The sequence below is a fragment of the Somniosus microcephalus genome, chromosome 11 (assembly GCF_052327205.1).
Source record: "Somniosus microcephalus isolate GS21.2 chromosome 11, FLI_Smic_1.0, whole genome shotgun sequence".
Classification (NCBI taxonomy): domain Eukaryota; kingdom Metazoa; phylum Chordata; class Chondrichthyes; order Squaliformes; family Somniosidae; genus Somniosus; species Somniosus microcephalus.
Window position 1 is genome coordinate 7,182,176 of NC_140997.1, and position 15,379 is coordinate 7,197,554.

At 43.6% G+C, this 15,379-nt stretch overlaps 1 protein-coding gene across 3 annotated transcripts in view; it reads left to right on the forward strand.

Annotated features, from left to right (window-relative positions):
• Nucleotides 1–15,379, forward strand: part of ern2 (endoplasmic reticulum to nucleus signaling 2) — an 81,126-nt gene that overhangs the window by 15,930 nt on the left and 49,817 nt on the right. For 2 of the 3 annotated variants that reach the window (XM_086000081.1, XM_086000082.1), the window contains exon 2: nt 13,026–13,140. The exons of the other annotated variant lie outside the window; for it this stretch is intronic. In XM_086000081.1, coding sequence (XP_085856207.1) covers nt 13,026–13,140 — 115 coding nt within the window. The remainder of the gene's footprint in view (nt 1–13,025; nt 13,141–15,379) is intronic. 3 annotated transcript variants of the gene reach the window in all.

Here is a 15,379-nt window from a genome sequence, read left to right on the forward strand (position 1 = left end):
TGCAGTTCAATGTAGAAGTAATGCATTTTAGACCAATTGGCCTTTTCCTGTCCTTTGTATTAAATCAAGACGTCTGCTCAGAATAGCAGCAGCAAAGCAAGCCATACCACCTTGGTCTGCGACATAGTCAGCCTGCAACTCTTCCTGCTTTAGAGTGCGGGAATCTCTGAACTCTCCATTTCTCCAAGTCCGTCTACACCTAGAACCACTAGGGTCTCAAGTGAAACTTTACCGTTGCCCCATGTGCTTTTGAAAGTATAATGTAAAAAAAAGTGTAAGATTTAAGTAATCATTGACTCTCACCAGAAATGGATAAAACACCTAGCCTGCTCTGATTAAACTCCTTCATCCTGCCCCCCAGCTTGTATTGGATACTATCCTGCACACCACCTTTTCACTCCCCATAAATTTCAGTTCAGACCTACTTAGAATCTACCACTGTCAAAAATCTTTCGTGACACTTGTTAAGTCTGTGTGTTATAGTGAGAATTACTACACAGACCACAAGAGTAAATTTTAACAGGTCTTTACTAGTCGAAGGTCAGGGCTGAACTGCCCAATAAATCATTACACAGCACTTATATACCGGTGTGGTCACCACCGGTATTACAGTATACAGCAGCCAAGATAAAGTAGTGCAACTCTTAAAATAGTTCTCTTAAAGGTGGAACGGTTACATACACTACAACACTAATGAAAATGCAGAAGGCCGTTGACAATGTGCACACTTTATAATTCTGCTGGATCTGTCATCACACATGTTCCATATCCATCTGAGTCTCTCAATATCTCTCTTATCCTGGCAGCATTGTTACCAATGTTCCTGTTAAGCTGCGCGGCCGCGCAGAGATCTGTAGGTCCCGCACAGGCTGCTCACCGGCTTTTGAATGGAAAAACTGCGCATGTGTGGAAATTGGAATGGGCCACACACCCAAAAAAAATGAGATGGAACATTGATTGTTACTGTATATCACATAGGAACAGGAGGAGGCCATTCAGCCCCTTGAGCCTTTTCCGCCATTCAGTGAGATCATGGCTGGTCTGTATCCTAACTCCATCCACCCACCTTGGCTCCCTGTCCCTTAATACCTTTGGCTGACAAAAATCTATCGATCTCAGATTTAAAATGATTAATTGAGCTAGCATCTACTGCTTATTGTGGGAGAGAGTTCCACACTTCTACCATCCTTTGTGTGAAGAAGTGTTTCCTAACTTCTCTCCTGAAAGGACTGGCTCTGATTTTAAGGTTCTGCCCCCTTGTCCTAGACTCCCCCTCTCTCTCTATCTACCCTTTCAATTCCTTTCAGAATCCTAAAAACCTCAATCAAATCGCCCCTTAACCTCTTTTCCAGGGAATACAAGCCTAGTTTATGTAATCTCTCCTCATAATCTAACCCTTAGAGCCCTGGTAACACTCTGGTGAATCTGCGCTGCCCTCCTTCCAAGGCCAATATATCCTTTCTAATAAAGTGCGGTGCCCAGAACTGGACACAGTATCCAGATGTGGTCTAACCGTATAGCTGTAACAAAACGACCTCCCCTTTATATTCTAGCCCTCTAGATATAAAAGCTAACGTTCCATTTGCCTTTTTGATTATTTTTTGTACCTGTCCACTACATTTTAGTGATCTTTGTACATGAAACCCTAAATCTCTTTGGAATGCCGCTGTTCCTAGCTTTTCGCCATTTAAAAAATACTCGGATCTATTCTTTTTTGGTTGAAAATGGATGACCTGACACTTAACCTGCGTTGAAATCCATCTGCCACAGTTTCGCCCTGTACTCACTTAACCTATCAATGTCTCTTTGTAATTTTATGCTCCCGTCTACAGCAATCTTAGCGTCATTGGCAAACTTGGATATAAAGAAAGACTTGCATTTATATAGCGCCTTCCACATCCTCAGGACGTCCCAAAGCGCTTTACAGCTAATGAGAGCTTTACAGCTAATAAAGCTCCCACAAACAGGAATGACCAGATAATCTCTTTTCTGGTGATGTTGATTGAGGGATAAATATTGGCCAGGACACCGGGGAGAACTCCCCTGCTCTTCTTCGAAATCGTGCCATGCGATCTTTTACATTCACCTGAGAGAGCAGATGGGGCCTTGGTTTAGCACCTCCTCCAAAAGACAGCACCTGGAGTGTCAGCCTAGATTTTTGTGCTCAAGTCTCTGGAGTGAGACTTAAACCCACAACCTACCAGCTCAGAGGTGAGAGTGACACCCACTGAGCCGCGGCTGACACTCTATGGTTCTCTATTGTGTTGTCTAAGTCATTAATCAATATAATGAATAGTTGAGGCCCCTGCACAGATCCTTCCAATTCGAGTACATACTGGGCCATTATCCCTACTCTCTCTCTTGTACCGACTCACCAATCTCCTAACCAGCTCATTATTTGCCTTCAATTCCATGAGCTTTAATTTTAGCTAACAGTCTCTTATGTGGAACCTTATCAACTGCCTTCTGGAGATTCAAATAAACTACATCCAGAGGCATTCCTCTGTCTACTACTTTAGTTACTTCCGCAAAAAATTCAATTCGGTTTGTTAGGCATGAGCTACCCTTTACAAATCCATGTTGGCTCTCTGGGCAGCTCGAATTTCTCTAAGTGCTCAGTCACTCTGCCCTTAATTATAGATTCCAGTAACTTCCCCACAAGAGATGTTAGATTAACAGGTATTTAATTTCCTGGTTTCTCTCTCTGCTGTATCACCTTTATCAGGCTGGGTTTATAGATCGCATATCCTCTGTGTAGCCTCTGGATCTGTCTTGGCAAGAATTTGGCCTTTGTGTTCTTTCACTCGCTAACGAAAATAAGGGAATCGTTTCTTTATAGTGGTCGCTGAAAGTGTACGCGAACTTAAAGTTCAAATTCATTCTTTGGAGTCATTCCTTGAAGTTTCCGGTTAAATGCACATGGGGTTCACACAATTGGCAGAGTGAATGTGTACAATTCTGCATCAAAGGACTCCATTCTCAGACGATTATTGATACTCTTTTGTTAAAAATACGAAGAAATTAAGTTTAAACAGAAGGTTCCCATGACCTCAAGCCTTCATTGGTATTTGCTCTGAAAATGTTACCTGACTAATGTTTTTTGTCGTTGAGCCAGGTGTGGGTGTGGTACACGGCAGATCCTGTTCTTTAGGAGATTAATATTGTTGTAGTGATAAAAGCAGCGCTAAAAGAGTTGCATTTATTAACTAGCAAATTGCCATTGTTCTACTGAAAATGTCCATTTAATGTTTATTGAATTTGCCCTTACATTTTACCGCTTGTGTGAGAGACTGAAAGTGTAATACCAGGAAGGGCTGCAGATCAAATCTTATACTGAATCGATCTGTAGAATATACAACTCGTCATTTTATATTTTAAAGTATGGAATTAATGAGCATAGCCTTGAGCTGCACAATGAACTAAATGTGTGCAGAGCTTTAAAGGTTAGAATGGCAGCCTAATGCGACACTTGTTTTACCCCATCCCTTAAAAAGAAGAGTCGAAATTTACAGTACAGAAGGAGGCAGTAAGTTTCAGAGTGTTCGTAATAATTGCCACATATTCCTAATGTCAGGCATGGAGATTCACGCCCACAGTTACATTCCCTGTATTAGCTGTGAGTCACAGTCTTCCCTTGGTCCTGAGTCTTATGCTATAAAGTTTAGCAGCCAAAGCTAGCTTGCATGTGGACCCTGGAGTTGAATTCCCTCTTTCACTGACATGGTGAAGTTCTGCACCAGAGACAGGGGTTCTGGGCATCATCCCCATTCCTGATGTCACTGAATTCTATAGCAAGTGTCACTAGGCTGCTGCTGATCGGTAGTTTTAAAATGTAAAGCAAACAAACACTTAGATGTTTATCTTAAGGGGAGTGTATTCATTTGAATTAAATATTATAATTAGACTATAGAAATGTACCTAATGCAGGTGTTTATCAAATTGTTTGATATGTGTTTCAGATCACGAGGTCTGAAACTCCTATAGTACCTCCCATAATGTACAGGGAATGTTCACAAGATATGACGTGTTCCCATTGTCTAAAGTTTATAGAGACTTGTATTTAAATTATACTGTAGAGCAGTTAGTAGGTGTGTGCACATTTGCGGAGTGAATCGTTGGCGAGCATGGTCACTGGATAAGGAGCTGATACTCGGAGAATATGCAGCTGCTCCTATACTTCTGCATCATGACGCAGAGAGTGAGTATGTTCTGGGTTACCTGTCTGTCGTTGGTGTTGGATTGCCTCCTTTTCTATTTTCTAGGCCGACACTCCAGTGCAGTGCTGAGGGAGTGCTGCACTGTCGGAGGTGCCGTCTTTTGGATGTGACGTTAAACCGAGGCCCCGTCTGTTCGCTCAGGCGGACATAAAAGATCTCATGGCACTATTCTGAAGAAGAGCAGGGGAGTTCTCCCCGGTGTCCTGGACAATATTTATCCCTCAATCAACATCACTAAAACAGATTATCTGGTCATTATCACATTGCTGTTTGTGGGAGCTTGCTGTGCGCAAATTGGCTGCCGCGTTTCCTACATTACAACCGTGACTCCACTTCAAAAATACTTCATTGGCTGTAAAATAATTTGGGATGTCTGGTGGTTGTGAAAGGCGCTATAAAAATGCTAGTTGTTGTTGTATTACATTATAAATGTGCACATGGAAAATGACCTGACACAAAATTGTGAATTCCACTTTTCCACTCTCTCCCCCACAGCCCTGTTTTCTTCACTTCTTCAAAAAATTATCCCATTTTCCCTTAAAAATTGCATAAAGTAATAAAAAGCATTTGCCTGTCAGGTGGGCGTGAAAGGCGCTATATAAATGCAAGTTTTTCTTTCAAATTGGCTGCTGCGTTTCCTACATTACAACAGTGACATTGGCTGTAAAACGCTTTGGGACGTCCGGTGCTGGTGAAAAGCGCTATATAAATGCAAGTCTTTTTATTTTCTTTCTCAAAAAGAGAAAATAAATTGAAAACGTGCTTTTCTCAGGAGCTTTATAGAAATGAACGGCTGAGTCATGTGGTGGGGAGCTGATATCGCCACAGAGCTGGAATGTATTGTTTCATTTCATGCTGAGTCATTGCTGTTTTTAAATCCGCTATCAGGCTGGTTATGTTGACAAAAGTAATGCGACAGAGGCCTCAGCCCCAAAGTTATAACATAAAGTAGGTTTCTGACTAAAGCACAGCCTGTCTTGTGTGGCTCAGCATGAACTGTAGACAGGATTAGGTCTGGAAATAAGAAGTCACTGTTTTATCAAAATTCACACATTAACTTGACAGCATGTAGCTTTCTTTGGCAGTTCACAAGCTGAGCTCGAGAAAGCATTTGGCTCCTGCATATTTGATCATCTTAAGGTTATGATAGGGAGCTCAGCACGTGTTATATCAGGAGAAGCTGGCCACACCAGTGCAGAGGCTGATGATTGATTAGATTGTAGCTTTGTTTGTACCAGTTCCTTTTATTGAGACTGGTCGTCTAAAGAGAAATATGGCAAAGAAGGATAGACTTGCATTTATATAGTGCCTTTCACGACCTCAGGACGTCCCAAAGCGCTTTACAGCCAATGAAGTACTTTTGAAGTGTAGTCACTGTTGTAATGTAGGAATCGCGGCAACCAGTTTGCGCACAGCAAGCTCCCACAAACGGCAATGTGATAATGACCAGATCATCTGTTTTAGTGATATTGATTGAAGGATAAATATTGGCCAGGACACCGCGGATAACTCCCCTGATCTTCTTCAAATAGTGCCATAGGATCCAAATGAGAGAGCGGACGGGGTCTCGGTTTAACGTCTCATCCGAAAGACGGCACCTCTGACATTGCAGCACTCTCTCAGCACTGACACTGGAGCATCAGCCTAGATTTTTGTGTTCAAGTCTCTAAAATGGGACTTGAACCCACAACCTTCTGACTCAGAGATGAGGGTGCTGCCCACTGAGCCACAACTGAGCTCCAAAGGACAATTAAATTATGGACATTGAAAGTTTTTGATGCTGGAGAATTGAACATTTCCCCACTATTTTTACACTCTTGACGGCATCAAGTATTCGTTTGTCAAACATATTAAAAAGGGCAAAGTAAAGCTCCCTGTACTCTCGATCATCTGTTTTAGCGATATTGATTGAAGGATAAATATTGGCCAGGACACCGGGGATAACTCCCATGATCTTCTTCAAATAGTGCCATGGGATCTTTTACATCCATCTGAGAGAGCAGACGAGGCCTCGGTTTAACGTCTCATCCCTGTACTCTATCTCAGTTACAGTAGGACCTGCTGCACAAGTGCGACATTTCCATTTACACATCAGCCCTCATTGGACTTTTGAGTGACTTGGCCAACTAGTGATGTGTTATATTCTGTGGACTCACTCCCATTAGGAACCTGGTTGAGACTCTCCCAAACCGTTAACTTAGAACCCTTACAGCTGATAGAGTGAGGGTTCAAACTTGGGTTCCAGAAATTAAAGTCAACATTCCAACCTCTCTATTACCCAGTTGATTACAAAGGTAAGTTTTAATGAATTGTTTCAGCTTGTTAATAGAATATTTTGCTTACTATTAGTAAACAAGGCTCGTACAAGAGGTAAGTACTCTGTAATATGACTCAGGGTCACTGGTCTCCTGGATTAGTTGTGATCGCATAAAGGGGTCGGAGAGGAATTTGCCAGATTTATTTTACCCGATTGGCCTGGGTTTTTATCTATTTTTTCACCTCTTCCAGGAGATTACATGTCTGTATCATGGCATCACTATATTTCTTGTGGTGGGCGAATCAAGAACAAGGGCCTATACTCTCTGGAGTTTAGAAGAATGAGAGGTGATCTCATTGAAACATATAAGATTCTGAGGGGATTGACAGGGTAGATGGTGAGAGATTGTTTCCCCCTGGCTGGAGTGTCTAGAACCAGGGGTCACAGTCTCAGGATAAGGGGTCGGCCATTTAAGACTGAGATGAGGAATTTCTTCACTCAGAGGGTTGTGAATCTTTGGAATTCTCCACCCCAAAGGGCTGTGGATGCTGAATCGTTGAGTATATTCAAGGCTGAGATCAATAGATTTTTGGACTCTAGGGGATTCAAGGGATATGGAGATTGGGCGGAAAAGTGGAGTTGAGGTCGATGATCAGCCATGATCTTATTGAATGGCAGAGCAGGCTCGAGGGGCCGAAAGGCCGACTCCTGCTCCTAATTCTTCTGTTCTTAAGGGGATATAATCTTAAAATTACAGCTAGGCCATTCAGGAGTGAAATGAGGAAGCACTTTTTCACACAAAGGGTAGTAGAAATCTGGAACTCGCTGCCCAGACAGACTGTGGCTGCTGGGGGTCAACTGGAGGTTTCAAGACTGAGATGGATAGTTTCTTGTGTAAGGTTATCAAGGAATATGGAGCAACGGTGAGTAAATGGAGTTCAGGTGCAGATGATCCATGATCTGATGGAGTGGCGGAGCAGGTTCGAGGGGCTGAATGGCCTACTCCTGTTTCTAATGTTCCGACATGAATCCTGGATGGAATGGGATTGATGGGCTGAATAGCCTTTTCTTGCTCTGAGCTTTCTTAATTTTTTAACTTCCTGCTGTGAGAAGATGCATGAGAATGGAATGGGAAAACCTTATCTTTACTTAATATACTTTTGGTTAAATTTTAGACAGGATTGACCCCAATTTTATTACAATTTATATTTTATTGGTTAAGATAATCCATGCTTGACATTTTTGTCACTTATTTAATATTTAGGACAAAGAATGTCCTTTCTTGTCCCAACTGGATGCCAAATGCATAATTAATGCCACTAATTAAAGCACAAATGGATTGACTTGTTACCAGAAAATATAAATTTAAGTTTAGAATCTAGCTAGAACAGGAAGTCCTTTAAATATAAATTTAGCATCCGAGATTTCCTACTCACAGTTTGCTGTAATGCTCTTATTCTGAAACTCTCCATCTGTCACTTGCGCGCCCACATTTCAGTCAGTAAGTAAACAGGCACTGTCGGCTTTGTACAGCTTTAACAAACTAAACATGAGCTGCATGGGCGTTTGGCTCAGATACACATTGCAGTACTTCCTGGTTAATATTTACTGTTAAGTTGTAATAAGTTCAGCCCTGACAGGGAAATGCTTTTTATTACTTTATGCAATTTTTAAGGGAAACTGGGATAATTATTTGAAGAAGTGAAGAAAACTGGGCTGTGGGGAGAGAGTGGAAAAGTGGAATTCATTTTGAGTTGCTTTAGCAAAGAACTGGCACAGATACGATGGGCCAAATGGCCTCCTTCTGTACTGTAAACTTCTATGATTCAGTGGTTACTGACTGATTTGTGGGTAGTTTGAGAGACAGATGGAGAGGTTTGCATTAAGCGTACCACAACAAACGGTGATTAGAAAATCTCAGATTCTAAATTTGTATTTAAAGGACTTCCTGTTCTAGTTATAATCTAAACATAAATTTACTTTTGAAGAAGGAACTATCTGACTATAGTGAGCCATTCCAGAGTGTGTTATACCAGAATAGAGAGCTGAGAGTTACTTAATAGATCCTGTTACCCCTTGTTTCTAAGGTGCTCACTGTGCCCTATTCTGGTATTATACTTGGTGGAACATTTACAGCCTTTATTTTATGGGGGTGTGGTTGAGAAGCTTGCTAAGGAATGTGAGGTCACACTCGCAGTTGCTGAAGCTGTATAATGTTCTGGTCAGGCTGCACCATGGGTTCTGCATTCACTCCTGTTCACTGAGGCACAAGAGAAATATCCAAACCCAGGGCAGCAGTGCAGAGAAGGGCCACAAAGCTGATCGCTCGTATCAGAGGTATTTTGAGGAAAGATTAGAAATTTGCATATGCAAAGGGTCTAACGCCTGTTTCGGGCATGGGTCCTGGATGGCAATTTTTTTTCTTCACCCATATGGGCGGGTGGCACACTTCCAGACGGAAATGTGCGCGCATTACCGCTCGCCATATCAGTAGCTCGCCACTGGCTTAGTAGGCCAGTGAGCGCCCGAAGTTCGGGCATTGAGTGGCCGTATTTATAGGCCTCAGTTTTGAAGATCTTTGTCCTCAGTTTCACACCTTTCCAGGACCTTATTCCACCCTATCGTTGCAACCTCTTCCAGCCTTAAACCCCTTCCTGACCGTCTCAGTCCTCCAACTCCAGCCTCTTGTCCAAAATGGGAGAATCTTCCGTTGCCTTGGCAAAACCAATCTATTTGATCAAACTTTCTGTCCATTCCTAACTCTCCCACCATGGCTCAATGTCTGCTCCTTCATTCCTTTTACCTATGTCATGAATCTTACCGTTCATGTAGAAATGACTCGAGATAACACTGGGCGGCCAGCTGGTGGCGCCGTCCAAGGAGTATAAATACTCGGGCGTGGGCCCAGCTTGCTCAGGATGTTTCTGTAACCAGGAACTAGTGATGTAACTAGAATCTCATGGTTGTAAAACAGTTGATTAAAGCCTTGTTTTATACTCAAACCAAGTGCTTAGTAGTTTTCTTACGTTTGGGATGTTTTCTGCGTAAAGCACTTTGGGACATGTTCTACATTAAAGGCACGATATACGTGCAGGTTGTTGTTCTCATCATCATCAGGGGACCAGCTCCTAAGTCACTGTTAATAGTTTACATACTAGCTGCTAGGAGGCTTATGATAGTAGCCAGAGTGCTCTGCTCCTCGCTCAGCTTTCCATCAGGAAGTGTCAGCTGTGGCTCAGTGGGGCAGCACTCTCGCCCCTGAGTCAGAAGGTTGTGGGTTCAAGTCCCACTCCAGAGACTTGAGCCCAAAATCTAGGTTGACAGTCCAGTGCCAGTGCTGAGGGAGTGCTGCACTGTTGGAGGTGCCGTCTTTCGCATGAGACGTTAAACCGAGGCCAAGTCTGCCCTCTCAGGTGGACATAAAAGATCCCATGGCACTGTTTCGAAGAAGAGCAGGGGAGTTATCTTTGGTTTCCTGGCCAATATTTATCCTTCAATCAACATCACTAAAACAGATTATCTGGTCATTATCATATTACTATTTGTGGGAGCTTGCAGTGTGCAAATTGTCTGCCATGTTTCCTACATTACAACAGTGACTACATTTGAAAAGCAGCTTCACTGGCTGTAATGCGCTTTGGGACGTCCTGAGGCCATGAAAGGTGCTATATAAATGCAAGTCTTTCTTTTATCTGGACTCCATTCAGCACCTCTCCTATGGCAGATTGGGGTGTTTTCCAGGTTTCAAATCCATGTTCAACCCCTCTGCCCCCCAAAAATGCAAATGAGAAGAAGACTCAAATTCTGACGGTCCAATAGCTTATGTTTTAGCAACTTTTCTTGAATCATGTTTTTGTACGTAATGTGGTCTGTTACAGGTCATGTTTTAGTGCCGATTACTGCGGTTTTCAATTAGAGAAGTATTTCGTTGTGCGACATCTGATTGCACCTAGAATGAGAGAGGTTAAAATGGGCTATTGTACTCAACAGACTGGAACAAACGGGCTGTTGCTGTATTAGTAGGTTGCAATTGTGCTACACAAATGCTGAAAGGGAACCAGTAGATTCTTGCTAACCGTGGCAACTTTAATTCACTTATAAACTGAGACCAGGAGCTGCAGTGTGTGCTGAGTGTTGGAACTTGCTACCTGTTGTTCATGAACATAAGAATTAGGCGCATGAGTAGGCCATACAGCCCCTCGAGCCTGCTCCGCCAAGGTGCCTGTGACTGTGATACTGTGACTACACCCTTCCACTCCCTCGCATTAGAGTTTGAAAAGATCCAGTTGCACAAGTTTATAGTTAATGGAAATCGCCCTGTAATTCTCCACAGTACTTTGGATCTGTAGACTTTTCAACAAATAACCACACAGATGGTGTGTCATAAATCTTGTTGCCACGCCAGCATCCAGATGGTAGATGATAGAATAGCAACAGTTAAACCAGCACTTTGCTCAACTGGTATAGGGGACAGCAGAGCCTCCCTGTGTAGCCTTGTGCCAACTCAATCTCCACGGAAGGTACTGTACTTCCTGCAGTGCACGGCCAATATCCTGATTCTGCTTGTTGGAATTGTGCACCCTGTCACAGTGCACTTGTGCGGATGTTAGATGGGAACAGCATTGCGCTTGCCTGTGGCGCTGTTCCCTTCTGTTGAAGATCTTGCCGATACTTGCTGACAAGGCTTACACGTCAATACTGTAATGGCTACTTGCGCAGAGTACCAGAGAGGGGTGCCATAGGAGTCAATGGGTTTCAGGAAACGAGGGAGATGGGGAGGGGAGGGGAGAAGTGGCAAGAAAAAGAAAAAAAGACTATTTTAAGCGAAGCTAATATCAATAACTATAATCGGCTGAATTAGATGGGTTGAGACAAACTCCTATAACAGGACACAACTTTTCCTAATTCACAAACTAGAAATCCTCGAGTTCAGCAGTTTTCTTAGTAACTTTCTGCTTTGAGAAGCAATGTATTGTGGTACACGCAGATCGATTAGAAAGTGATAAGGAAGTTGTGTTGGTTGCTGAACAGACTGAAAATTGCACTTTTTAAAATCCAGATCATTATCATTTTGTTTCCCTGTAAACCACAGTGGAATTTGCTTGTGGTCCCTGGTTTGGCAGCTTTACCATTAGTCAGCCATTTCAAGAGTTTTCTGAGTAGTTTGAAGTGCACTGGAGTATTAAATTAAAATGGAGACCGTCTTTTTAAACTATAGCCACTTACCGTTTCTGAAGTAACGGAGCTCCACCTACCTGCTTTTAGGTTCAGGAGGATCCCATTCACTGTGCTGCAGAGCAAACGTGGGGCTGCGTCCCTAGTTGATTGGCTCACCAAGACTCGCTGTCTCACCAAGACTCGCTGTCTCACCAAGACTTGCTGTCTAGGCTCACACAGAAAGTCTGGTCACTTAGGCCAAGTACTAGAGGGTGGGTGGCAGTCACAGAACTATGCACCTTCACAAGAAGCAAGTATTCCGATTTTTAAAAAAAACAACTTGTACCTTAACGTGAATAGTCCTATGATTACTGCAAGATTCTACAGGCAGGTGACTAGAAATTGCCAGTCCCTTCTAGTTTTTAAAAAATTTATTCATGGGACGTGGGCATCGCTGGCAACAAAGACTTCAGCTACACTTGTCAGTCAGCAGAATATAATCAGTGGAGAAGGAAATACTCCTTTAACCACAGTGTGTGTTATTTCTTTAACCCCTTCATGGGTGTGTGCTAACCTGGACTGCATCTGTCAGGGGCAGTAAGTGAAGCAGTGTTAATGATGCTTATGTTTTACCACATCATGAAATAATGCCGAAATAATTGATGTTCTGATGCTTTTTACAGCCTGCCCTCTTCCTCCTATTGCACTATTTCCAGACCAGGGCACGGGGAAATGATCTGCAATCGGGCCTTTGCTGACTCTACTCTTTAGCCACCTGAGGTAGTTGGCGACTTCTAATCCGCTTTTCTCTCCCAGCGAAGATGTGCTTGGCCAGGGATCGGTGCCTCTCCTGATTGCACAACTGAGATCAGGGAGGTGTAGAGAGGAACCCATGTCTTGCAGCTCTGTATTGGACATTGATCTGCTTGTAGCAATCTTGTGTGTTTCAGGGCATTTGATTCCTAAAACTCAAAGTTTAGACAGCAAAAGTCAAAGGTCTGAAATAATGGGGCGTCCTGGAGCCAGTGACAACGACATGTGAGTGTTACATAGAAGATAGAAACATAGAAGATAGGAGCAGGAGTAGGCCATTCGGCCCTTCGAGCCTGCTCCGCCATTCAACGAGATCATGGCTGATCATCCAAACCCTAGCACCCGGTCCCTACACCGACAGCCATCCCACCCAAGCCCTATCCCAGTAACCCCGTAACCCCATAGGAGCAGGAGTCTATATGACAAGCTCCACTGAGAATCTCAGGCAGTAACAGTGCTGCAGTTGGCCTCAGTGTCCTTGACCTAGGGAGAAAAAAAAGCAAGTTGGACATAGATGGATTTATATTTCGATTTATTTTCTTTTTGGATTTTGACAGTAAATGCCCTTTTTGTTTTGCCAGTGTGCTGCCAGCACAATGACTCTCCCAGAAACGCTGCTCTTTGTATCCACGCTCGATGGGAACCTGCATGCTGTCAGTAAACGGACTGGGGAGATCAAGTGGACTTTAAAAGAAGGTAAAACTTTTTTTAATGGAAGTAACATTTTTAAAAAATTTAATAATTTGCCCTTGAGGCTTTTCTGCACTTTAACACAAAACAAAATCACCAACGTGTTGCAGGCAACTTACTGAGTTTAACAGGGATGTAGCTAATTGATGATAAACCTTTTTCCCCCTCCCCTCCTGCTTCCTGAAGCTGTCGACTCCCGTAGTATGTCAGGGTTCCAAGTGAAATAACTTTGTGGGGAACGGTCAGCCCAGTTCATGCTGGACTCGTCAGTGGGACAAAGCTGTCCGTAATTGAGAGCTAATGGTACTCTGGGTAAATAGAAATGTGTCTCTGATGCAGTGAGGCTGCTCTTCCACAGTTGGAGTTAAGGTACTTTGTTGGGGCAGTATAGAGGGAGCAAATGAACAGTTGGCATTGTGGAATGAACATAAGAATTAGGAGCAGGAGTCGGCCATACGGCCCCTTGAGCCTGCTCTGCCATTCAGTAAGATCATGGCTGACTGGTACGATGCAGACCTAGCACTGGCTTTTCTCTGTTCAGATGCTCTGGAATCTGTAGTACAGATTGCACCTTGTAGGTCTGGGCCAGCACAAACTCAAAGGTGGCTAGCAGCTGGGTTCACTCTTCTCCCTGTCAGCCCAGATCATCCACCGGAGTCTAATGGGACTAACAGGACTAGACAGACTAAATGCAGGAAGGATGTTCCCGATGGTCGGGGAGTCCAGAACCAGGGGTCACAGTCTAAAGATAAGGGGTAAGCCATTTAGGACAGAGATGAGGAGGAATTTCTTCACCCAGAGAGTGGTGAACCTGTGGAATTCTCTACCACAGAAGGCAGTTGAGGCCAATTCATTAAATATATTCAAGAAGGAGTTGGATATATTTCATAAGGCTAAAGGGATCAAGGGATATGGGGAGAAAGCAGGGACCGGGTACTGAATTTGGATGATCAGCCATGATCTCATTAAATGGCGGCCGAATGGCCTACTCCTGCTCCTATCTTCTATGTAATGGCTGCTGCAAGAAATCGGATTCTGTTACAAATCGCACTTGCTGATAACACTACCAAGGAAGCTGGTGTTAGGGAAAGGTGCTGTGGGTTTCACTCAGGTTCTGGTGTGGCGCACTGATTTCCTTGCTGGCTGTAAATAACCTCCCAGCTGTTGCAATGACCAAGAAACTCGTGATCTTTGACCGCAGAATATTCTTAATCAAGAAACAAAACAACATGCAGGTGCGCTGGCCCACTCTGCAGTAATAATACGTGGATTCTCTTACACCACTAATTTCCACACCCAGTAAGTTCCCAATCTCACTTGGGCCGTGTGAGGAAGGCGGTGAGCAGATGTGAAGTAATACATTTGAAAGCAGGCACATTAGTAAAGCACAGAGCTCCCTTCCATGTCTGTTGCCATGCCTTGGTTGAGGACTAGCATGAGGTGAGCTGAGATGACAGCAGAAAAACCATGAAAAAAAAAATCTCCAGTTTGCTTGGATAGATATAAAATGGCTGCATGTTCCATGTAAATCTAAACTTTCCAGCATGGAGTAGGAGAGGTTACTTGTGGGTCCTTGTTTACTGTTACAGGGTCCGTGTTTAACACCGTTAATAGGGTCCTTGTTTACTGTTACAGGGTCCGTGTTTAGCACTGTTACAGGGTCCGTGTTTAACACTGTTACAGGGTCCGTGTTTAGCACCATTACAGGGTCCGTGTTTAGCACCGTTACACGGTCCGTGTTTAGCACCGTTACAGGGTCCGTGTTTAGCACCATTACAGGGTCCGTGTTTAGCACCGTTACACGGTCCGTGTTTAGCACCGTTACAGGGTCCGTGTTTAACACCGTTACAGGGTCCGTGTTTAGCACCGTTACAGGGTCCGTGTTTAACACCGTTACAGGGTCCGTGTTTAACACCGTTACAGGGTCCATGTTTAGCACCGTTACAGGGTCCGTGTTTAACACCTTTACAGGGTCCGTGTTTAACACCGGTTACAGGGTCCGTGTTTAACACCGTTACAGGGTCCGTGTTTATCACCGTTACAATGTCCGTGTTTAGCAAAGTTACAGGGTCCGTGTTTAACACCGTTACAGGGTCCGTGTTTAACACCTTTACAGGGTCCGTGTTTAACACCGGTTACAGGGTCCGTGTTTAACACCGTTACAGGGTCCGTGTTTATCACCGTTACAATGTCCGTGTTTAGCAAAGTTACAGGGTCCGTGTTTAACACCGTTACAGGGTCCGTG